Consider the following 26,384-nt stretch of genomic DNA (forward strand, 5'->3'; position numbering starts at 1 on the left):
AGGGGAGGGGGTAAAAATAAATAGGAAACTTCAGGCTTTCTAGCAAAGGTTGAGGAACATGAAAAAATAACAAAAAACATGAACGGATTTTTTTGTGAATACTCACTATGTTCTATATACTACGTGGCCAAAATATCTCATTTATATTTCATGCATTAAACCCTACCATAGCATAATAAGTGAGATCCACAGAGCTTAATTGCATAAAATACGAGGTCACAATATTACAGGGTTAATAGAATTTCTCAGGTGAGGCTGTGCTTACCAGAAATTTTGGAAGTTTGGAGGAGTCATTTTTTGGGGGGAGGCACCAACTGGTGGCAGTTACATATTCTTACTTAAATATCAGTGGGAATGTTTCTGAATCCTGTGATTGCCAGGGTGGTGGCAGTGACTTTAAAAATCTTTTGTTTAGTCAGTACGTGTTTTGTGGTCGAGGTCCAGGGATATAGGGGCAAAATAGCAGCAAAGATGGAGAGCACACCCTTTACCTCCCAACTTCCTGAACCAGGGTTGCCTGTTGCTTCCTAACCTACCCTTGCTGTCCTCTCCGTAGGAAGTGAAGGTGAGCTGTCTTCAATTCAGTTCATAGCCTAATGTGCCTTTTCATGGAGTTAAATCTGCAAAAGAGCAAGTGATATCCCCACTGTGCAGATGGAGAGACTGAGCTTCAGCAACAGTAAACAATAGAAAGCAATTGACTCAATCTCAAGCACCCACAAGAGGTGTCAATATTCAATACCAGGACTGTCTTTTGGCAACACTCATGATTCATGGCTCATAACCTATGTTGAGTTTAGAGGAAACAATGGAAGCATTGGAAGAGAAGTTTCAACTCGCCAGGAATGTGTTCTTTCAAGTGTTTCTAGATACATTTTTAAGCGAAAATCAAATTTTTAAAAATTCTTTTAAATTCAAAATGACAAATGGAAAGTTTGTTGATGCTGATTTATTTCTAAGGTCAAAATTACAGAAAGAAGCACTACATTTCAAACATTACAGAAAACTATGTGTGAGAGAAGAAAGTATTTTGGAAAAATAAATGGATAATTCTTTAAATCCAGAACTATTTTTTATCTTCTTTCATCATAGAAATAATTTCATTGTAAACTTCTTGAGGGGCATCCATTGCCCAGATAAAGTCCAAGTGATTGTAAGGAGGAATCTTCCTGTGGTAAATGAGATTAGGGAGTTTTGGAAGCAAAAGGTCAACATCTTGAGGGTCAGCCAGCCAGTCATTGCCACCGCTCCACACTGCAATCGGCACAGTCATGTCTGTCAGATTGTAGCTGGGAGGTGTGGGCTAAAACACGAGAGAGAGAACCAGTTTTCATAGGTAACTGCACTTTAAACCCCAATACTCATTCCCTGTAGATTCTATAATATTAACTGATCCATATTTTTTTTATTGAGGTATAATGGAGATAAAACATTATGTTAATTTAAGGTGTACAACAAAATGATTTGATATATCTATATATTGCAAAATGATCACCACAATAAGTCTAGTTAACATCCATCACCACACATAGTTACATATTTTGTTTTTTCTTGTGATGAGAACTTTCAAGACCTACTCTCTTGGCAACTTTCAAACATACAATACAGTACTGTTAACTATAGTCACCGTGCTCTACATTACATCCCCAGGACTTATTTATTTTGTAACTGGGAGTTTTGTACCTTTTGATCAGATTCACCCATTTTTCCCACCCTCCACCCCCTGCCTCTGGCAACCAGCAATATGTTCTCTGTATCTTTGAACCTAGTTGATTTTCTTTGTTTTTTTGTTTGTTCATTTGTTTTTAGATTCACATATCAGTGAGATCACACAGTATTTATGTTTCTTGGTCTGACTTATTTTACTTAGCACAATGCCCTCAAGTTTCATCCATGTCATCACAAATGACATGGTTTAGTTTTGGAAGAAATTCTGAACAATGATTGCTCAGAAATAGTCACCTTTATCCACAGAGCAAAGTGGATGCAATATGTTTTAGATCAGTGCTTCTCAAACTCTAACAGGCCTGTGAATCACCCAGGAATCTTGTTAGAATGAAGGTTCTGATTCAGTACACCTGGCAGAAGAGCCTAGCTTCTGCATTCCCACGTGATGCTGATGCTGCCAGTCCTAGACAGTGCTTTGAACAGCAAGGCTTTAGATAACAATTCTTACAAGTTAAAAACTTAGATTTCAACTCAAACTGAAGAAAGTGGATTTGATTGGATTATAACTCTAATAGATTGTTTCTACCTAAACACTCTAAAGTATGTTTTCCTCAAAATATCCTGAGTCATTTATTTTGGCTTTGTATTGACTTCCCAGTATGGTCTGTCCGTTCATTTAAGAAGCTGTATTTGTTGAATACTTACTTGATTATACTAAATACTGGTTAAAATCCAGAGAAAATCTATCATCAACCTCATTTCCCATTTCTAGAAAATTACCATTCACACATAGATTTTAAAGAGGTTCATAGAGCAGGACAAGGGAATAAGAGAATCACTGACAATTTTCCCACTGTCCACAGAGAATTTAGTTAGTATTTTAGATCATGTTCTCAAGAATACTAATCCAATATACTAAAATTTTCTCTATTCTCATCTTATGTAATAGCCAACTTGCCATAGCAAAATATTTTATCATATGCAATTTTTCATGGTATTTTAATACCTTATTATAGTCCCTTGTGTATTGGAGAAAAGGGAAAAGTGTGGAAAATATCCATAATAATAAACCTACTTTCTTTACTTATTTTCCATTGTTCAAAGAGTTTCCTAGATGCCAGCTTCTCTTAAGTCGCTGCCTTAAACTAAATTAAATACTCTTAAGCTAGTGTCACTGTCTTAGTTAGTTGAAGACCATCCAGAGCTGTTACTGGCTTCGTTGGAGAGAAGGTGGACTTGGGATTCAGTACTCCAGGTTCTCCAAGATGGAGTCCTCTGATTACTGGTATTAGAGCCCAGTAGAAAGGTAGATTCAAAGCAAGTCTGTGTTTTGGGGGTTTGAGGAGGTGATGGTTGGAAAAAAGTGTTTTTAACAAATGTTTGATCTGATGGTGTTCTGAAAACCTCTTTAAAGACATCAAAGATGTAGAAAAAAAGGGAGGGGCATCTTCTCTACAGATAGGATATTGTGATGAAGAGATAGAAATCCCTTCTAAATATTGAGTCATGGAGGAAGATGAAAATTTGCAGGATTGTTCAGCTACTATTTGGGTGGAAAAATTTGGAATGAGGTAAGGAGCAGTGGGAGAGGATTATAAAAAAATGCACGGTACTTCCCTAGGTCAAATTTAGTCAGTGATAATCTGATGCTTACCCTGAGCTAAGGGCTTATAGTCATTATTCCATTAAATATTGTCAATAACTCCCTGAGTCTGGGTGGAGAGATGAAGAAACTATTGTATGAACTCGTACTGATCCCAGATAGGATGGAGTTTGGGTTCTTTGTGCTACAACAAGAAAGAAGGGTGCTCAATATGTGTGCCTAGACTACAAGGCCCCCGGCTGCTGAAACATATCTCCAGGTTTGACCTGCAAGCACACCCTCCTTCTCTTACCTCTGGGAATGTGGTGGAATCACTTCTCCTGCTGTCAACAATGGAGAGGGTATTGTTTAAGAAGACCAGAGATTCTAGCTCTATCTCATGAAGAGTTAGAATTATTGGTTTATTATATAAGTTAATTGCATTTCAGAAAGGAAAGAACAGTGTACTGGGAGTCTGGGATACAGGGCAAGTCTGTCTAATATGGTGAGGGGTGATATATTCTAGAAAGTTTCTCCAGTGGTGTGGTAGCGGTGTGGTACTTTGAGGCAGCTTGAATGAGCATAACACTGCAGCATGAGTGCACAGTGGGAGAATGGGAGACTGGGGTGATGTTTGATATGGTGAAGGGATTCCAAGGAAAAAATCGTCTACTTTATAATTTCCTTAAGGCTACATCTGGGCACCAACATTCCTTTGGAAAATATATGCCTAGTTATCATAATTTCATCTTCAACATTTTATATCTTTGCCTTTCAAAATGTGAATAATTTCAACTTTAAGAAGCTTACCTGATTATAGTGCACCATGTTCTGAACTGGGCTTCCCCAGTCAAAACTTTGGAATTTTCCGGACTCAATAGCCTAATGTAGAGAAATTAAGAACACAAGGAAATAAAAACTCTCCTTGCTATGTGAAAAAAATTCAAACATTTCCAAGTAGTTTATTTTCAATTTAAACAATTATTTAAAAACACTTTTCTCATTCCAAAAATAAAGACTATTAATCATGCAGGTATTTATGCAAGTTTACACGCAGCTTTGCTTGAAATAATTTTTCTTGCATGCCAAGTCAAACAATCATTCACTTCTTTGCTACCCAAAGTGCCTGTTTTCACAAGATTTTCATTCACATGGATTGGTAGTTATTTTCAGCTGGTAGTCACACGCCAGTAAAAATTCTCTACCAGGAGCGTTGGAGAGAATCTTTTAAAAATGTGCTCTAGGTAAAGTGCTAAGAGTTAAAGCCCACAAGATAAACTTAACAGCATTTGAGAAATGATACCTGGGTCCAGTGGAGCATGTTTTGAACTGAAGTTCCTGCTGGGTTATGTGATACATACACATCCAAGCGACTCTAGAAAGCAAACATGCATGCACAGGCACACAATTAGACATATATTCGGTTTCTCAATAGCAGCTAATGTTTAAGTTTTTCTGATCCAGGTCAAGTGTTTAAGGGTAGCATTTACTGGAAGGATATGAGCCACACCGTTGTATGTGACTTTTGAGCTTGTGAAGTGCAATTGCATGGGCTAAACTGTTTGATTTGCAGCCACTCAATAAGGAGAGTTTATCATTGCCATTTTATCAAAATGGGCATTGGGGCTCAAAGAAGTTTAGAGAAATGTTCAGTATCACACAGATGTTAACAGGGTGGAGCCAGAGACTTTAATCTAGTTCTCTGAGTCTAACCTTTCAACTTTTTACTCTTCTCTACCAATTGCCAGAGGGCAGTGAATGAAATATTATATATAGTATATTTATCAATTGTTGTGCTATCCTGCTATCTTATCAGGGCCCTAATCCACCTTGAACAGACCCCAGACAACAAACTGAAACCGCCTTCTCAGATTGTCTAGACTAGTTCATAATAGGTCTTAATGCCACGTGGATAGAGTCAATCAAATTGACCATCTTCATACGGGAATGAAGTATCTCTCCACATAATTATCATGCAGAAGATAAAATCTCTAATTTCCTTTGTTACTCATGTCTCTATTTTACTATTATTTTCCTTATAAGGCTTTTATTGATGGAATGCAGTAATCTGTACTGCCTTTTCTTAGTGTGATAAGAATAGACTGCTCTCTCATACTCCACATGTGGAATGACAAACTTCCCAGAAGCATGGAAAGAAACTCCCTTCCAAGAAAGAAAAAGGAGGCTCTTATTTACCATCCAAAATAGAGAGTAAGGAAAGTTTCCTTTGCTCATATATATTTAAAAATATCCACAGAGATGATGTCCAGCATTGAAATAGAGAACTGACTGTGCTTGATTTCCCTGAGGTCCAGAGCCATATCTGTCTTTTTCACCACTGTGTTCCCAGTGACTACAGCACTTAATAGTGCCTCCCTAAATATTGTTTAATGAGTAACCTGTAGGCAGAAATATACCTTCTTTTCAGTGAACTTGATTTTCTTAGGAGTTCAAGGAGATATAACTAAACTGACAATTTTGAGTGAGGATAGTTGTCAATGTATAACAGCATTAGTAGCAAAACATAAGACATACTATGAGCTATATGCTTTGTACTATGTTCTATATGCTTCACATATATTAGCTCATTTAATCTTCACAATCACTCGTTTTGTGGATAAGGACACCAACACAGAGGGGTTTAAGTCAGTTGCAAGGATAGGATTTGAATTTAGGCTCTTAACCTGAATCCATACACTTAACTACTTTATAATGCCATATTTTGTCATATATATTTTAAAAACCCAACTCAATGCAAAGGAAGTGAAACAGCAGAAAAGAATGTGGGCAAAATCTTACATAAATGGTTGCTCTGAAATAAGTCTTATAAAATTTATGGGAATGACCATCAGCATTAAAATTATTTAACAGAACATTTATTCAGTTCCTAGACATTTTTTTTCCTAGAGAGGAGCCTGCCAAAATATATGGTTGAATGCCTCATCTCACAGATTTTAATTGTCACACCAATTACTTAGGTGGTCAGAAGTGTGAAGTGACTTGTTATTTTTTTGTATGTATTGTTTACTTTAGGGAGCATTTACGATGATGGAAGGGAGCTGCAGGAGACAAAACTGGGAGCAATGATTTGTGATTTCTTTTGGGCTAATCTGAATATCATGGACACAATTCTGAAGCTACTCCTAGTTCTTATAAAGTACCATTTCTAAGTGGTGATAGGACAAGCAATCAAAAATTTTGCTCAAAATTTTCAGATTAGAAATTTCAATGCATACAAACCATGTTCAAGTTCTTGTTGTCAAATCCACAAATGATAAATAAAGCATTGCTGCAGACGAGTTTCAATGTCTCACGGGTGCAAACTTTAGTTGCAAGAAATTCATCAAAAAAGTTGTGTGGGAAGAACATTTTGTTACCAAATATAATCTGAAAAATAAAAGCATCATTAGAGGTTTATAAAAATCAAGTTGCAGAAAAGACTCATTTATTTGTCTAATCTGCTTGTACAGATGTGATTGGGCTGATGATACTTTCATATTTCTATATGTTGTTTTAGGAATTTCAAATACTTCCTTTCATTTAATTCTCACCAGAAAGTTAGGAAGGGACAGGGCAGATATCAATATTTGGTATTGGTTGTTGCAGTGAGAACTGTACTGGCTGCTGAGAAGTATAAGACACAAAGAGTTACAGTCTAGTTGGGGTAATAAGAGTTATAGAAGAAAATCATAAAACAACATGATAGACTGTCAGAATTAAGTGCCAAGATATGTGATTTCAGCAACAATCATGAAAAGATCAGAAGAGGAAATGGTGATTCTGAGCAATATTTTCAGCAAAGCCTTTAGAAAGACAATGAGGCGAGGTAGTTTAACAATTGAAAGGATTTGCCCCAACTCTTCTTGAGGAAAGTAGACATATTGTTATCCCCATGTTATACATGAGAAAACATCAGGTTAATAAATAGTCAGGGTCTTGGGCTAATTAGAAGTGGATTATAGGAGAAACGCAGCGTCCCTGCTTCCTCCCATGTATACATGTTATTAAACTTGGTATTATTTTCTCCTGCTAAAAAAAAAAAAAAAAAAAAAAGAAGAGAAGTGGATTATAGCTAGAAGCCTGACTCAAGCATCTGCCTGGAGGTCTAAAGCTTTTTTTCCTTTTTTTTTTTTTTTTAATCATTCTCTGCATTGCCTATCAGAAAATCTGAGTACAAGACGGAAATAAACAAGTTCTGAATCACTGCAGATAATGAATATACTCAGGGTCATCACAAAATTTTACATTTTGAATAAAAATTTTACAAATGTAGTTTCACTGTAGATGAAGTCACTTAGACTTTAGATATGTTAATTCAGAGTGAAAAGAAATGAATAGTACAAAGCTGTAAAAGGAAATGGCATCATTACATTTTATAGCCTGTGGCTAAACTGCTCTTCTTCAGGAAACTGTGTACGTGTGTGTATGTGTTGGTTTCAGTGGCTGGGAGAAGTCGGTGATTAAGCATTAGAGAAAGTAAAGATTATCAATTCCCTACCGTGTATGCCTACTTGTACAAGGCACTTAATATTTATCATTTATTGAAATCAATGCTACTGCCCTATGAAATCCCCATTTAAAGAAGAAGGAGCTCTTAGGAAAAGGCTTGGAAAGCCAAGAATTTTTGATGAGGGGTCTCAAAGTCCTTGCCTCACTCAACCACTGTTTTCCTTTTTCTCCTTTTCCCTTCCCTTCCCATTTTTCCTATCCTTCCTCTTCCCGGTTTTCTTGGCCCAGGTAGTTTAGGCTTCATATTTGATTATTTTGTTTTGTTTTTGTTTCCCTTTCCCTGCTTCATAGATGGAATCACAGCCTTGACATAGCTGTGCAAAGTGCTTGGTAAATAAAACATCTACAAAGGAGCAAAAACACTACAAGCTGTGGCTAACCCACATAAAATCAAGAACAAAGAACTAAGTTGGGATCTCATAGGCTGTAATAGGGATTTAGACATGGTCAGTGCTGTTCACGAAATAATATAAGCACGAACATTTCCATTCTTGGATATAAACGTGATTGTCCACCAGGTGTGTTTGTTCTCTTTCCATCATTTTGAAATCCATGGACAATTTGGTATCTTACATTCAGTCAAGGAGAATCACGTACCTTGAAGAGGAATGGCGGAATAAGCGCAAGTTTGTTCATCAGGCTTTTGGTGTACTTCACAGTGGCAACTGGAGCTAACGCATAAAAGGCTGTGATTCTTTCAGCCAGCTTGGGATTGGTCGAAAAGGCGATAAAACCTGAGACAGAGCAACAAGGAAGCAGTGAAGAATGTGTGTGTGTTTGTTTTACAAAGGTGACATTATTTTGGGCTTACTAAGAGTGCCATCTGAGACAACCTGGGAAACTGGCAACCTCTGCTGGTTCAAAGTGATCGGATTTTAGTACATTTGTTTTATTTTCCTAGATTCCCTATGGGGACCTGAGGCTAGAACTTTAAAAAAGTTATAATAAGCTCTTATATCTGACTTTAGAAAATAGGCCAACTTTAGGATAATCATATGGTGACAAAAAAGAGTTATTTTTACTACATATAGGTTTTGATGAATTCAAATTCATCTCATCACAGTGAAATAATGAATTAACATTTAATATAAGTGGAGTATATAAGTGGAAAGGTTGAAAGCACAAGTTTGAAATCTGGCCAAATGAGATTTGAATCCTGGCTCTGTGGTTTACTAGCTTTGCAACTTTGGACAAGTCACCTAAACTCTAAGAGCCTCAGTTTTCCCATCTGAAATATGGGGATAATAGTGAATGCTTCATTAGGTTTTTGAGGAACTAAACAAGGCGAATCACATAAAGTATTTACCAGGACACTTGGCATATAGTAAATGCTCGACAAATGAGTAGCCAAGATAATTCAAACATCTATGTGCAGTAAACGTGTCTGTAATTAAATGGTTTTATGAACAGTAGCATATTAGTAGACTGGAAGGTAATCAAATAGTTATTAAGTTAAATAAATAAGTTAATTAAATTATTTTCATTTAAGAACTTAAATAAGTACAGTCCAGCTACATAAGATGATCCCTTCCCCGCTGTTAATAATGGCATATTGATGAGACTCAAGAATGGCTAGAAAAAAATCTATCAGATTTATACAGCCACCTCACCTATATAATATACAGCCTGTTCTTGTTGAAGAAGGATGTTTTTTCCGGGAGCACTGTGCTTAATAAGGGATTCTTTATATGGTTGCCCAACTCTGCAGATTACAGCCAGCAGATCAGAATAAGTAAGAACCACACATGAGCAGCCTGAGTGGGTATCAGTAGGTCCATGCACTGTCAGGACAGGTGGCTTCTCTGAATAAACATGCTTGCTCAGATTAAACTTAATCCTATTTTAATAGACACAATTCTCACAAGGATACTTATGTAACTTCTCAGCACACAGAAGATTGGAAGATGTAAATTTGAAGGAAGAAACAACTTCCAGAAATTTATGAGTATGGTGGCAGCAGTGGCAAATTGTCCACTAGTGAGAAAGAAGAATGGAAATGTTCAAAACTCAACTCACAAGAGTGGTAGGTTGGAGTTATTTGGTGTCAGGACAAGCAGTTCTACTCACTTTAATAAATGCTAAGAAAATTGCTGCATTGCATCTCAACGCAATAATTTTATAATCCTAGACCATGGAGAAAGGTTAAATGATGTTCAATATGTGCTATTCAAAAAGGCAGGGGAGTGTGCCATAAGTTGATGAAGATTTCCATCCAAAATGGTTTGAATTTTTTATATTTTTGGAAATAAAAGGAGTAAATTTTAGTAATCTAGAAAATTTTCCACTTTTTAACAAAGGATTTTGAGCCAATTGTTGCCCATGTGTTTATTGATGCTGTGCTGCTCTGCCCAGATGCCCCTTCAAGTCTGAGGCATTTATTCAGTCCCAGCTGCAGCAAAGGTGGTGGCTTACAGCTCTCAGCTATGAGTCCTCTCTGATTTTGCTTTTGCTCAAGAAAATCTAGGGTTATGCCCACTTCTTGGGGCAGCCTGCATTTAATGACTAATCGACAAGTGGGTAAAAAGGCTCAGCCACCTAGCCCCACTCGAGAAGACTCTGAAGAGCCATCTCATGCAGAGTTGCCGAGGCCTTTTGGGGACTACATCACAGCCCAACTTCTCCCTCCGCCCAGTCTTGCTTTTTTTCCCTTTCCCCTAAGAATGCGTCCCTAAAAAACATCCTGAGTGCTAATCTTCATCTCCTCGGGAAACTGACACAATGATAAGAACATTGTGAAGCTCTATCTTGCTGACCTTTTTCTCTGTCTAAAATTCTGCAGGTGAGATCCATGCTTTAGGATGAACAAGCAGTAGGAGGAGAACTTTCAGACTCTCACCACCAATTTCATCCACTTCCCTGCATATGTGTCTATATATATGGGCATGCTGATTGCTTAGCATTGTAGTAAGAAGTGAGATCATCATCTGACAGTGAGGACTGGCCTTAAAAACACGTCATTCTTTCTCCTATATGTTCCCCCGTTTCCCCCTTCTTCCTTCAGGCTATTTCTGCCCTCTACAGCTTTCTCTCGTTTTCTCTTCAACTTGCCTCATTTTGCTTTCACCCCAACCTCTAGATCAAAGTTGACGTTATAAATGCCCCCTATAACTTTTAGGCTGCCAAATCCAATGGTCAGTCCTCAGGCTTCATTTCACATGACTTATCAATGTCCTTTTCCACAGTTGACTGCACTCTCCTTCTTTTTTGTTTTTGCTGAGAAAGATTTGCCTGAGCTAACATCTGTTGCCAATCTCCCCCACCTCTTTTTTTTTTTTTTTTTTTGCTGAAGAAGATTTGCCCTGAGCTAATATCTGTTGCCAGTCTTCCTCTATTTTCTATGTGGGTCGCCGCGACAGCATGGCAACTGAGGACTGGCGTAGGTCTGTGCCCTCGAACCGAACCTGGGCCGCCAAAGTGGAGTGTGTCAAACTTAACCACTAGGCCCCTGGGGCAAGCCCCCACATTCTCCATCTTAAAGCACTGTCTCCACTTGACTTCCAGAATATGAGATACTCCTGACTTCCCTTATACCACTGTCATGATTATTTTCCAGTTTCTTGACCTGGTTCCTCCTCATCTTCTAAATTAATAGTGGCCTCGGGCTTAGTGCTTGGACTCCCGCTCTTTTCTGTCTGAACTCACTCCTTTGGTTATTGCATCCTGTCTCGTGTACTGATGACTCACATTTGTATTTCAGCCCAGTCCTCTCCCCTGAACTTCATATTTGTGTCTCTATTTGACTGCTTGACCCTTCCGCTTGAATCTCCAATAGGCACTTAACAGAGAGCAGGTCCAAAACTGAGCTCCTGATCCACCCTCCCACACTGGCTCTTCTCACAGACTTTCCCATCTTGGTTAATGGCATCTCCATTACTCCAAGTGCTCAGGCCACAGATCTTGGCATCATACTTGCCCCCTCTCTTTCTCTTACACCCCATATCCAATATGTAAGAAAATCCTGTTGGTTCTCCAAAATATTTCTAAAAATACATCTAGAGCCTAACCATGTATTATTACCTCCACAGCTACCTCCATGTGAAAGCTGAAATCCCTACAACAGCCAAAAGTCCTGAATAGCCTGCCCTCCTCAACCTCTTTCCCAATCTTATCCCTTGCTCTCACTGACTCTCTCATCTCATTCATCTACACAGTGAATAGCCTCATGCTGTTCCTGGAACATGGTAAATGTCCTCTGGACTCAGATCCTTTGCACTTGCTCTTCCCTCCTCCTGGAACATCAGTCTTCCAGGTATGCACATGGCTCACTCCCTGACCTCCTTCATGTCTTGACTTAGAGAGTGTTTGGTGGTGTTCTCCATTTAAAATTGTTGTGTTTCCCTCCAATTATACCCAGTATCCCTCCCTGATTCATTTTTCTCTCCATAGCATGACCATTATCTAACATACTCTATATTTTACTTTTTGACCTTTGTTATTTCCCCTGCCTCCTCCCAGTGGAGTATAAATAGTGGCAAGACAGAGATTTTAACCTATTTTATTTATTGCTGTATTATTAGGGCACATTGTGGGTACTCCATCAGTATGATTGAATGAGGGAATAAATTATCCAGAGGCTGTGTGGTACAATGTTTCAGAGAGTGGGCTTGGGGGTCAGGTTGCCTGAGCTGGTATCTGAGCTTCCCTATTTGTAATAATTGTGTTACCTCACACAACTTATTTACCTCTTGTTTTGTATCCCATATATACAATAAGAATAATTATTGTCCCTATATCATTGGGTTGCTATAGGCAGTACATTATATAATGAATGGAAAGCAATTAGCATGATGACCAACTTGCCTGCATAACCACTAGAAAGGGGTCTATACAAACGAAGCTACCTGCCTTGACTGCTTTTACCTACCAATGGTGGTGCCCTGGGAATGGCCAACATAGTGTAGCTTCTCTTGTCCAGTTTTCTTTAAAATGAAGTCGATCGTGGATGGGAGGTCATATTTAGCCATTTCATCAAAGCTACAAGAAAAAAGAAAACTAGTGAATATATTTCCTTGCTATAATTTCTAAAAGTCAAACATATTTATAGCTAATGCTCCCTTTGAGAAACAGGGAACTAGATTCTCTAAGCATTGCTGCGTGTAGACCATTAGTGAGTGTCAGGCGCTCTTTGGGGTGGCTTTTTATAAACAGCTTACGTCATTTCTGAAGCTCAGCATTATAGCAGCAGTTTAAACCAAACAAGATAGTGTCTGTAGCTGGAGATTATTTCTATCCCTGAAACTGAATATCAGATTTAATAATCATTTCTATGCGGTGTTTCACTGTTATTTAATAAGAACTTTATCCCTTTCTATATTTCAAAATATCCCAGAATGATATTTTGAAAGTGAAAACAGGATTATGCCACTCTCCTGTTTAAACTTTTCAGTGGCTTCTCATTACATTTAGAATGAGCTCTAAAGGCCTCACCATCTGGCCCTTGTCAGCATCTCTAGTCTCCTCTCGGGTCACTCTGCCTCTTTCTCACTATACTTGGGACACAAAGACTTCCTTTCAGTTCCTAGAAATTTCAGAGCACTTTTGTGTCTCAGAATCATCAGCCAAATTCTCTTCTATTCTCCACTTCCTTAAGCAATTTTCAGGAATAAGGCACAAGAGGGCCAGTGACAGAAAACCTTCGATAATCTCTCCATGGTGTCTTGATTCATCCTCCCCTGCCCTCACTTGCTATTGATGATGACTCAGGTTGCTGTTCTTGAACCCCCAACTGGGTTTAACATCCTCTTGAATCAATAAGAATGTGTCTGTCAGAATCTGCTAGGGGCAGTGAATTTCCTTGCTTCAGTCATTTTGCTCATTCTATTTGGAAGAGCATATTCAGGGAATCTCCTATCAATGGGTACTGAGATCATAGAAAGTTTGAAGGAAAAGCTACCCTTGGAATGAGGTGTGTGGAAGAATCCAAGAAAGTATTAGAGTAAAAATGACTTCCTTCTCTTCCTACTTGGAGTGTAATATTTTTAAAAATGATAAACTCACTGTTTATTTCTAATTGCCCATTTTCAATTGTCCCTTTTCTTTACCTGAAAGCCCAGAATTCAACTGAGTCTGGTGAATAGTATATATTTCTCCTGGCCCAGGTATTTCCTCTGCTGTTCCCCAGCCACACATCATAACCAGCATCAGCCAGAAGGAAGCCCAGGCTGTTGTTGGGCAGGTTGGAAATCCAGTTTGTGGCTGATGCGAGCAAACCATGCTGCAGAAACACAACAGGTCTCTGGCCTAAGGAAGAAAATTGTTTAAAAGCTTTGTAAATCCATTCCTTGTTCTTAGAAAAACATGAAGATAGAAACAGGTTTTCATATGACAAGAATTGAAGACATTTGCTTGATTGAGAAGAATATTTTTGAATATGTTATCTTTTTGTATTGATGGTTTCTCAGATGACAAAATTTATCAAATTGTACACTTTAAATATGTGCAGTTTATTGTATGCCAATCATACATCAAAAAGTTATTGACAAGGGGCCGGCCCAGTGGCTTAGCGGTTAAGCACGCGCGCTCTGCTACTGGCAGCCCGGGTTCAGATCCTGGGTGCGCACTGACGCACTGCTTCTCCAGCCATGCTGAGGCCGCATCCCACATACAGCAACTAGGCTGTGCAACTATGACATACAACTATCTACTGGAGCTTTGGGGAAAAAAAAGGAGGAGGATTGGCAATAGATGTTAGCTCAGAGCCAGTTTTCCTCAGCAAAAAGAGGAGGATTAGCACAGATGTTAGCTCAGGGCTGATCTTCCTCACAAAAAAAAAAAAAAAGTTATTGACAAAATTATATATTAAGAAATTCAGCATGATGTTAATTTAAGTGGTCAATTAATGGGTGGTCTTGTTTAATTTTATTCCTTTGTACTTCACAATTTTTGTACAGTGAGAAAAAGATAAATTTTTAACAGTACTGGTAAAAATGTGACCTTTTTCTCTTGAGGAAATGAGCTTCTAATTGCCTCCCCATTCTCCCCTCGGTAACACACACCCTGGCTAACTCCTCCTGATCCTCTGGGACTCAGCTCAGTTATTATTTCTGAGGGCAAGCTTTCCTTAACTTCCCCTAGCTGGGTTAGGTACCTTTGTTAGGACTTCCAGTTTAATATCCTGTGCACAGTTCTAACATTATTATTATATCACATTTAATTAAAATCATCTGTTTTTTAATCTATCTCATTGACTTGATGGTGATCTCTTTGAAGACGGGAGATATGGCTTCATTATTGGTGCATTTCCAAAATAGCGAAACTAATTAAGTCCTTAGGAAGAAACGGAAGGAGGAACAAGGGGAAGGAAAAAACAAGGGACGGATGAAGGGAGGAAAAGAGAGAGAAGGAGGGAGGAAGAAAGAGAGAAAGGGAAAGAGGAAAAGAGAAAGAAGGGAAAAGGAAGGAAGGGAAGAAGGTTATACCTTTATTCTCTGAATTTTTCTTCCCATAAGGAATTCTGTTGATCTCAAGGATATAACCGTCTTCAGTCACGACTTCATATTCTTCAGTTGGGTATCCCCAATAGGAAATCATCTGACTCTGATGAGAAAAAACCAAAACTTTAAGTTTTAGTTGACTTTTAAAATGAATCTAGTAAGTAGATATTGTTAATTACTTTTAATTGGTCATGTAAAAGCTTAAACCCTCTATGATTCTAAATCATAGAGTAATCATAGAGTAAATCACAGGGTAATTTTTCTTAGTTTTATAGGTTTTTCCTCCTGGTAACTTACAATATTCATAGTCACTTCAGGGCTTTCAGGGTTTAATTTTCCAAAGAGACCATGTGTACTTCCAAGCGCAGATATCAAACTTGCCAGTGTCAATAACAACCACATCTTGGTCCTGCCAGAAACAGAAGAATAATCCATGCCGTAGTTACCCTATTACACTTTCATAATGCTCTTATTTTGTGCCTATTTCACCTTCATGCAAAGTAAAAAAATGCTTAAGTTTGATTATATTCTGTTGGGCAATAGTCTGGGACATGTGAATGTCAGCACAGGCATTTTAATGTGTAACATGTTTTCACTCTACTGATTCCTTTTGTTTAAGAACATTTCCCATTTGGTCTTCAAGTCATATTGATGAAGCTTAATTAATTAAAAAAAAAAGTCCTCTAATTGTCTAGCATAACATCACATTCTTATTATGCTTTATGTTTAAGGCTTTTGCCAACTTACTCTGAGAGTCTCAAGTGGAGGGGGGTGTAGCATTGCGTGGTCATTTGACTCTTCTAGAGTCAATCTCAATATAACGTGCATTCAAATCTATCATTATACTTTTAATATTGTTTATAATAGCTACTCTAGAAATATCCATTGATTTAAGGTAATTATGTGGATTTAAATCTATCACCACCTTCTAAAAATGCTGTTATAACTAGAGTGTGAATATAATTTCAGGAAAATTGTTGCTCTTTAAATTTTTGCTGAGATATTACCTAGTTGAAATTACTTAGGTAGGCCTTGATAAGTATAAATTAAGAATGTACTGCATAGTACAATATATTATTTTGCAAATATTTAACAACAAAAAGGAAAATTAGTGTCATGATTTGGAAAAGATCGTAGCAATTTTTTAATTCAACCCACTAATGTTTTACCGGTAGGAAATAGCAACGCATTTCTTAGATAACTTAATGATAATTTCAAGTAGACTGAATTAGTGCTAATGTTTAAATGATCAGTCTTTCATATAATTGCTCTATCAAAATTGTTAGACTTTTATAATCTATTAAAAAGTCAAAAATATGTTAATCATCAAATATCTGCAACTCTTATGACAAAGGATTAATTTCCTTAACATCTGATTAGCTTTTATAAATCAGCAAGAAAAAAGACCAACAAATCCATAGAAATTGGTATAGTACATGAAAAAGCTTTTCATAGAAAGAAAAGTAGTCTAAAACCTTGAGACTTAAAAACATTTGCGAATATTCTCAATTGCATTTATAATTAATGAAATGTAAATTCAAACAATAATGTTCTAGAAGTTTCCACCTATCAAATAAAGTTTGGCAATTTACAACATGGAAAAGTTGGATGAAAAGACACTTAAATGCTGTTTGTAGAAATATGAATTTTTGCGAGGTCTTTCAAGAGGAATGGAGCAATGTTTATGAAAATTTAAAATACATATCCCTCCATTCCACATTTAGAAATTTAACCTCAAATATGTGTGTAACCTCACAAATGTGTGTAAAAATGTACGTACAAATATATTCATTACAGCATTGTTTATAATAGGAAAGCCTGGGGATGACCTAAATGCCCATGAGTAGAGAACATAATTTTATAAACTATTGTGCAACCATAAGACAGAAGGCTATGCATATTATTTAAAAGAAAAAAATGAGGTAGATTTGTATGTGCTTGTGTGGTAAATTATCCCAGATGGATTGTAAAAGCAAGACAAAGAATACAGTGCATTAAGTACATATAGTATAGTATATATAGTATCATTTATGAAAAGAAAAATGTTTCATGTAAAAGTGAAAGTAAAACATCAAAGTTGTTAGGCTTTTTGTAGTTGTACAGCAACTGGTCTGATAGTTTGGCCTCTTATTTAGCATAGTATTAGATTTATCTTAATATTTTTTATAAGATAAAATTCATTTATCTTAAAAATGAATTTTTAACTAAAGTATGTCATTACATACTAGCACAAGTAACAAACTAGTACATAAAGACCAACCAGCAGTGTTTTAACATTCAAACCAGAAAGTTTTGATCAAATCTTTCAGGAACCCATCATTTTATACCATCTATTGCCTCCATTAAGTAATTTGCCATTGTAAAATGAGGACACAACATATGGTTTGAGTTAAAGGACATCCCAACAACCCCATCATATACACAGGCTCAAAGTAGTTCAGAGGCAGAATAAATATCCTCCAAATGCCTGACAGCAAGTTCTAGGATAAAGTAGTAATTGACATTTACAGAAGGCTCACTGTGTGCCAGGCAGTGTGTTCAACATGTCCTGTGTGCAAATGAGTTACCTTCCTTAAGATGGTCTCCTCTTCTATAAAATAGGGCCAGTAATAGTGTTTGTCCTGAAGTTATTACGACAATTCATTAAGATAATGGAAGTAAAGTTCTTAACAACATGTTAGACATCTAGTAAACACTAGATAAATACAGTTATTATTACTATCATCTCATTTAATTCTCATGATAACTCTGCAAAGTATGTAGCATTATGTTCCCTATTTTACCAATGAGCAAGCCAAGGCTAAAAGAGGACTTTCCCAACAAGTATGTAGAAAGCAACTGAGCCCATATTTGAGACTAGGTAGTGTGTCTCCAAAGATTATGCTCTTCTCCACTGCAGTTCTTCTTTAGGACGACCTAGGCCAGCATCTATAAGGAAATACTCGGCAAATCCCCACAGAGATTTACAGAATTTGGTCAAAAGTTGTCTTAAGGGATTTATAATTTGAAGACGTACATTAGTGGCCTGTGAAGTTTAACAACAGTATTAATAATGGTTAATTCAACAGAAGTTGATTTGGATGAAATGCAATTATTCAATATAGCATATCAATACAGCCAGTACATTTGATGCTAGAGGACTAGTCTATTGCTTCCCAAAAGGGAGATTAAGAGAGATCAGACTTTCACATTAGACACTCATTACAAAATACTAAATTAATAAACAATTTTGTTATCTGATAATTAAGAATTTCATGTATAGGTAAAACATAAAAGAAAAATAAATCCTAGAAGAATAAGCCCTAATTCAAAAAGACACATTTATATAAATGAATATACTATGAATATCTAGGCCTTTAAAAAATGCAACAGTTAGGTTAGAAAAAAAATAAATCTAATAATTCAAACATTAATTTTGCTCAGTAGAAGTTGTACTCACAGTTTCCTCAGAAACGGTTAGGATTATGTTTCTCTAGGTGTTTAGTATTTTGGTTAATGTTACATTTACTTCTTATATACAGAATCTTCAACAATGGCCAGAATTACTCATCCACTGATTAAATTGCCATAAAGTCTTACTATCTGGACATCATCTGATTGTAAAAGGACAAACCTAAAAATCAAATACTGCATACAATTTCACAAAGTATTGAATTCACACCTTAAACTTAACAATTGCAAATATTGGCCAAAGGAGTTTTGATGATTAAAAATGGTTTAGGAAATGTTAAAAGCGATTCTTGATCGCTTAAACATATAAAAACTGTTGAACCAAAAGCATAATGCAGATGATTATGAAGTATGGCTCAGATAAAGAGGCCTAAGAAAACAAAAGGCCTCCTCTTGGTTTTTGAAAATACAGTGCATAAATTATTCTGACTGGATGGTTAGATAACCTTCTGCAAATGAGTGTAATCAGCAAGGATTTTTGTTTTATCTTAGTTTTTGACTAGGGTCTCTAGCCAGCTGATAATGGTCTAGCTAATGTACAAAACTCAGCCCTGCCCTTTAAAAACACGTGAGTCATATCATTTTCTTTAAATAGAATCATTGGTTGGAGTTTGAACAATGTGATCCGTAGTATTTATAAATGAGTTGTGCCATTAAAAAATTTCTATTTAATAAAATGTAGTTGATCCTTTACAACCACCATAAGCATCTGTAGCTCCTAGTGAAAGAAAAAGAGAATCCTATTTTGAACTTGTTAAAATAGTTTGCAATTTATTTTTAGGAATCATCATTTTTTTATTAGTGCTTAAACATCTAGCAGAAATAGTGAAGAAATAATTATTGTCAAAAAGAACAAAATGGCAATCTATAAATCAACAACTTTCCACCAAGCATCTTAGTATAACTAAATGAAGTTGCACTGTTTGAATAAACTAGGACAAAATTCAGGATATATCAAACACCACATGTATTTACATATTTTTATGATACTAATGTCTCACCTTCGCTCAACTCTTGTTGATTTTATGGACAATAGCATTTTTGAAAGGAAAAAATGTTGATGCATTTTCATAAGGATCAATATGGAAGGTGAGGGTTTTATTACCTATTCTAATGCAATTTGAATTTACTTCACTAGCAGATGGGGAGCAGATTAACCGTGTTTCTTCATGTCATCGATGGTATATGTTTAAACAAGAGAATGCAGGAGTGTTTCTTTGGCCTTTTACTGTAATTGAAAAGAACTTGGAGTCAGAGTCTGGACTTATATAAATCCTAGTAGTCTCTGAAAGAGGTGTATGATTCTTGCTATGATCATGCAGCCAAACAGCCAAACATGCTCTTGCTTCTTTATAAATAACTTAAATTCTGATTAGCTAGGGGTAATTGTGGTAGTCATATAAATTAGTAAAGGGGACAGTTTGCAGTGTGCAACATAAGCTAGGCCCTGTGAGGAAACAGGATGCTTTCTCTACTCATAACAGTCTTCCTAACCTCCTTAACCCTGCTCCTATCCTTTCTCCTTATTAACTCTCCTTCATCTTTAGGTCTCAGCTTAGCCATTTCTTCCCCGAGGAACACCACCCTGACACTGTTCTTCATCTCTCCATATTGGGGCGGGGACTCCTTGTATGCATTACCACGGAATCCTATAGTTATAGGACTTGTTGTTTGATAGGCTGTTTGTTAGGTCTCTTCACTTGGACTTAACACACACACACACACACACACACACACACACACACACACTCCTTAAGTAAGCTCCTTAAGTGCAAAGACTCCAGTTTGTTCAATCACTGTTCTATCCCCAATGCCTACCATTTGCCTGGAACAAAGTACATGATCAATAAGTATTTGATGAAAAAATGATTAAAGAAAGAAAAGTAATTGCAAAATCACCTATGAAGACTTATGCATAGGCATACCAAATATACACTTTGCAATAGTAAACAACCTGATGGAGATAAAAAAAAATTATGCAATTAATTTAATGGAAGTAAAACAAGAGGAGGCTGTTTAAATATACCTGAGAATACAAATACATATTAGAGTATTACTATCTCTTATTTCATATGCTGATGATAAGAGATTTTGATAACAATAGAAAAAAATTTATAAGCTGCTGAAAGAAAAGATGTAATTTAAGAGTTGTACAAATTGTTCCTTGAAAACTAGTTGGACTCCATGATCTTTGGAATAGACATTAACAAACACCACTGATACAATTAATGCTTGAGGCTTTAATTAAGACAAATGAAAACATGAATCTAGTGCGGAAAGCATCTTTAAATCAGGCTGTAATGCTGAGAGAAGAGGTCAAGGGTAGGAGGAATGGTTGTACCTGTAGAACCATATGTTGTGTGATTCTAGGAAAATCACTTACTCACTGGGCCACAGTTTATGTCATAAACTACATAATGAAAACAATATCTGCCCAACTACCTGGTAGGTTTATCACATAAATACCCTAATTTCCTTTTGTTGTTTGGTATCTTTTCCTCAAGATTCAAGATTCACTTCAAATGTCACCTTCATGGTGAGGAATTCTCTGAATCTCCCTGAAGAGTTAATAGATTCTAGGACAACACTCATTATCCTAAGTCTTTACCTGTACCCGTGTGCTAGCACTTTCTATGTTTTAAATATAAGCTGTTTTCCTATTTAGAATGTATATGATGAATTAAATAATGGATAGACACATGAATGACCACATGAATAGAGATCAAAGGAGATAATACAAGAGAAATCCTTTGGAAGATTGAAAGAGCTAGAGAAGTAAAAATAAGACAATGTTTTCAATAGTTCTACAGTATGTATTCTACTGCACGAACTCTACAGTATGTAATCTTTGTGTCTTGCTTCTTTTGCTCAACTTTATTGTGTTGGTCTTCCTGAAGAAACAAGATCCACGAGGTTATGACAGCTTGCCCACTGGCAGATGCTGTCCTATATATGGTGTGGAAATGTCTTCATCTTTGTTTCAGGACAGAGGGAAGAATACCATTATGTCTAAATGCATGTGCTTTAGGGTCAAATGAACTGAGCTCAAATTCTTGCATTGTCATCTATTGCCTGGATGAATTGAGATCAGTTTCAACTTCTCACTTCTTTCATTTGTAAAATCAGGGTAACACTGCCTGCCTCTCAGATGTTTTTTATAAAAATTATATAAGATAATTTATATAATCTACTTAGCATCAGGCATGGCATAGATATTTAGTAAGTGGTACTTTTACTTTTCAAAATGAATAGTTTGACTAATTGCTCAAGGACTCATTCATCTATTGATCAGATATTTATTGAGTGTTTAATATATGCTTTAAACTGTCTCAGAAGCTGGAAATACAGTCTTAAGGCACACCAGGTGCATGTCCTTTAGGAGCTTATATTTTAGGGCACAGAGAGACAATCAAGAATCTGATAAAAGTCTTCATATAGTTTGAAAAGTGCTTTGAAGAAACAAAGGACTATATGAAAGAGAGTAACCACACTACTTAGGATAGGGCGGATAGGGAAGGTTTCTCTGAGGAGGAAGCCGAGACCTGAAGGAAAAGAAGGAAGCAGCCTGTGAAGAGCAAGTGAAACAGCATCCCGGGCAGAGGAAAGAGCAAGTTCAAAGACCATGAAGTGGAAAAGGACTTGTCAGGTTCAAGGAGCAGAAAAGAGGCCAGTGTGGCTGGAGCACGAAGAGCACGTGAGAGAGTGGTCTGAGCTGATGTTGGAAAAGCAGACGGGACTGGAGCACATGGCTCATTCAGTCCACGACAAGGAACTTTGATTTCGTTTTAAGTGTTGAAGGGTTTTAAGCTTGGAAGTGATTTAACTTGTTATATGTTTTTAAAAATCAACCTAGAAGCTGTGTAAAAAAAAGGAAAAAAGGAGGCAAGAATGAGAATAAGAATAGCAATAGGAACACCAATTAGGAGCTTTTGCAGTACTCCAGTCGAAAGATGGTGAAGTCTTTGATCAGAATGATGGTAGAGAAGATAATAAGAATTAATTCAAGATATATTCTGGATGTTAGTCTGATAGAACTTGCTGACACGTTAGATTCAGCAGGGGTCAGGGTCAAGGTAAAAGAGGAATCAAGGATGATTCAGAGGTTTCGCATTGACCAGCTGGGTGGATGGTGATGCCAATTACATAGATAGAGAAGTCTAAAGAGGGAACAGACGGAGGTAGAAGGTAGGAAGTCAAGAAATTCATTTTTGATATATTTGCCACATAGGTGAAAATTAAAAGTAGGCAGTTTTTCATATGAGTCTGGACTTCAAGTAGAATACCAGTATTGAAGACATAAATGTAGACATGATTAGTATGCAGATGGTATTTAAACCTTGGGACAGGACGAGATCACCTAGAGAAGTAGATGTCAATTTTGGCTAAATAATAGAATCATCTGGGGAATTTTTAAATGCAAATGTCTAAACTCTATCCCCCATCCATTGAATCAAAGGCCTTAGCGTGGTTAACTGAACACTAGTATCTAAAAAAAAAATGCCTTCGTATGAATTCTGATGCATTCATGAGAGCTGAAAACTAGTGACTCAGGTAGAGATTGTAGACAGAGAAGAGAAAATGGTCTCAGATTGAACTCTGAGGCAGTACAGTACTTAGAGACCTAAAGATTCCTAGCAAAAGGAACTGACAAGGAGTGGCCAGGTAGGCTGAAAACAGACAAAGCTGGTCCCCTCAAGAGAGGAGAGTGTTTCGAAAAAGTGTGGCTAATTGGTTTCAGTGTTATGAAGAGGCCAAGTATGATGAGGACAGATGGAGTGTTTTTAAATTTATATTCTGTTGAAGCATAATATACATAGGGTAAAATGTACACATCTGAAGTACGCATTTTGATTGCTTTGTGTACATGTACACACTGGAATAACCACCACCCAGGTCAAGATATGGAATGTTTCCAGCAACCCATAAGGCTCTCTTGTGCTCCTTCCCAGTTCATATCTCCCTCACCCCCAGAAGGTGACTGATTTTCTGACTTATACAGCTATGCGTTAGTTTGGCCCATTTTTAAACTTCTTGTAAATCAACTCTACAGTATGTATTCTTTGTGTCTTGCTTCTTTTGCTCAACTTTATTTCTGTGAGCTTCATCCATGTTATTTCATATATCAATAGTTTGTACTTTTTATATCTCCCTAGTTTTCAATTGTATGAGTTTACTACAATTCATCCAATCTACTGTTGATAGATATTTGGATTGTTTCCAATTTACTGGCACTTATGAAAAAAGCTGCTATAATCATTCTGTACATGTCTTTTGATGCACGTATGTTTACACTTCTATTGGGCATATTCCTAGGGATGGAATTACTGTGTCATTAGGATACACACACATCTAACTTTATTAGATCCTGCCACAGAGTTTTCCCAAAAGCTCTGCCAATTTATGCCTCTTGCAGCAATAAATGAGAGTTCCAATTTTTCTATACATTCACCAATACTTAGTATTATCATTCTTTGTATTTTTAACCATTCTGGTAGGTGTGAAATGATAGTTCATTGAAGTTTTAATTTACCTTTTGCTGATATATAAAAAAAGACATTTTCATAGATTTATTGGACATTTATATATCCTCTTTATGAAGTTCTTATTCAAATCTTTTGGTCAATTTTATTGAATTGTCTCTTTTTATTATTGATTTGTGGGAATTTTCTATATATTTTGGATGTCAGTCATTTGTTAGATGCATGTGTTGTGAATATTTTCTCCTAGTTTCTCAGTAGCTTCTTTCAGTCTCTTACTGGTATCTTTTGGTATAAAGAACATTAAATTTAATGAAATCCAATTTCTCATCTCTTGGATGGTGCCTTTTGTGTCCCATGTCAAAAATCTGCCTACATCCAGGTCATGAAATTATGTTTTCCTCTAGAAACTTTATTGTTCTACCTTTCATATTTAGGTTTGTGATCCATGTTAATTTAATTTTTATATTTGGGGAGAGGAAGGATCAAGGTTAATTTTTTTCTATGCGGATGCCTAATTGCTGCAGCAATCTTCCCCCCACTGAATTGCAGTGTCACCTCTATCATTAATAAGATTTGGGCCTGTTTTCAGGGCTCTATTCTATTCTATTGATTACCCATATTCTAAAAAGTGGCCATAATCTTCCCTCATATTTTGAGATATTTTTCTTTTATCTGTTGTGACAAGAGAGGAGAGGTGAGAGAAGTATAGGGTTCATGATTCCTTAGCACTTTCAAGAATTGTTTGTTGGATCAAAAAGTCTAAGAACTACCACTCTACCTTGACATTTAAATAGAATACAAGAGAATAAGAAAGAATTTGCTCCAGAAACACCTCTCCTCTCACAGATGTTTCAAATTCTCACACGCAGTGTAGTGTAATTCTCGGCCTCCTCCCACATTCGTTGCCAGCCTTCACAATTCTTAATTCAGATCTTTCCAGTTCAAAAGGGCTTTCAACTTAGTAACTGAAGGTTCAGCATACATGTTGTAGCTCAGTTTTGAATTGGCAGTAAGTCTAAGGTCACCAGTCTACTTTGAACCAGTCAATGTATATGAGAAGAATTGAGCAAGAACTCGCTGGGGGGACACTTCCTTGTTAAGCTAGGCCAAGCCTGTGTACACTGCACAACCATCTTCCGGTTCATAATCACTTTGGGTGACAAGCACAGTTTAAAAACATGGGGAAAGCTATGGACCCTTTCCCCAGCAATGCATTACATACATACATACACAAAATATTGCCTATAATTTTCGAGTGTTTGTGCAGATTCCCTGAAGTCCACATGTTAAGAATATCTGTTCTAGCTGAAGGACCATCTCTTAGGAGTCAGATGATTTATAACGTAATTTGTTATGTTTCTCTTTCTACTTTTTCTTATTTGACAGTGTGTAGGAATATTTTCATAGATGTGTAAGCTCGAAATATTAGAATCATTTTTGATAAACTCACCTACTCTGTCTTTAAATTCAGTCAGTCTTCAAGTCCTACTATTTATATCTTTGTGACGTCTCTTTTTTGTTGTTCACTGATTTCCTTTCCTAACTTTATCATCCTATTCTAGGCTTTTTCTACTGTCACTCTTAACTTGTATTCTAGTCTTAAATCTTCCATTATTCAAATACATCACCAAACTGTCACTCAATTTGAATCCTAAAGTTCAAGTCCAATCTTAACACCTTTTGGCTTGAAAACTTGCAGTGACTCCCACTGTCCTAAGAACAGAGCTCAAATAGAAAAGAATGTATTTCATTCAATGAATAGGCATTTTTAGAGAATCTTCTCTGCTGCAGGGAATGGAGTGTTCCTAAAATTCCCAGGCCCAATTGATCCCTCTTTTTCTTTTGACTTCTTGTCGTACTTTGTTGATAATAAAGCTGATTTTGGCCCATATATCTCTGCTGTTTTGCATTGCTTCTTAATGACTTCAGAGCATGCCCTATTATTCGAGAAGATGAGCTTCATTAGAACACATATTTATATCACTATAGAACATGGTGTAGGCTTTTCACTCAGCAGGTGCTTAGTATTTCAGATATGAAATGAATTATCTTATTTCCTGCATCATTTCACAAATACATGAGATAACTCTTGGTACTTAGGAAGTGAGGTTATTTGATTGTCTTCATAACATTTCAAAGTTTCTTTATTACTGGAGGTGATTAAATTATCATTACAACTCCTTTAAGAAACATAGAGTGGCCCTTACCACTCTGAATAGTTGATCCTGACATTGTAAGGGGCAGATGTTCGCAATCTGGGGC

The 26,384-nt window shown here is 36.7% G+C and overlaps 1 protein-coding gene across 2 annotated transcripts; it reads right to left on the reverse strand.

Annotated features, from left to right (window-relative positions):
- Nucleotides 1-1,066: 1,066 nt before the first annotated feature.
- On the reverse strand, nucleotides 1,067-15,594 carry LOC101406488 (gastric triacylglycerol lipase). Of its 2 annotated transcripts, none has more exons than XM_087432956.1 (9): nucleotides 15,490-15,594; nucleotides 15,181-15,295; nucleotides 13,801-13,903; nucleotides 12,624-12,733; nucleotides 8,357-8,493; nucleotides 6,491-6,637; nucleotides 4,554-4,625; nucleotides 4,061-4,132; nucleotides 1,067-1,303 (listed from the first exon to the last, which is right to left on the reverse strand). In XM_087432956.1, exons 1-9 carry the CDS (start codon nucleotides 15,592-15,594, stop codon nucleotides 1,067-1,069), a joined length of 1,098 nt encoding a protein of 365 aa, XP_087289082.1. The 2 variants fall into 2 exon arrangements, with proteins under 2 accessions (XP_087289082.1, XP_087289081.1); XM_087432955.1 differs by having other exon boundaries at nucleotides 13,801-13,999; nucleotides 15,178-15,295.
- Between the last annotated feature and the right edge of the window lie 10,790 nt (nucleotides 15,595-26,384).

Source organism: Ceratotherium simum, chromosome 6, assembly GCF_057802395.1.
Source record: "Ceratotherium simum simum isolate JZ-2026a chromosome 6, ASM5780239v1, whole genome shotgun sequence".
In the NCBI taxonomy this organism is placed as follows: domain Eukaryota; kingdom Metazoa; phylum Chordata; class Mammalia; order Perissodactyla; family Rhinocerotidae; genus Ceratotherium; species Ceratotherium simum.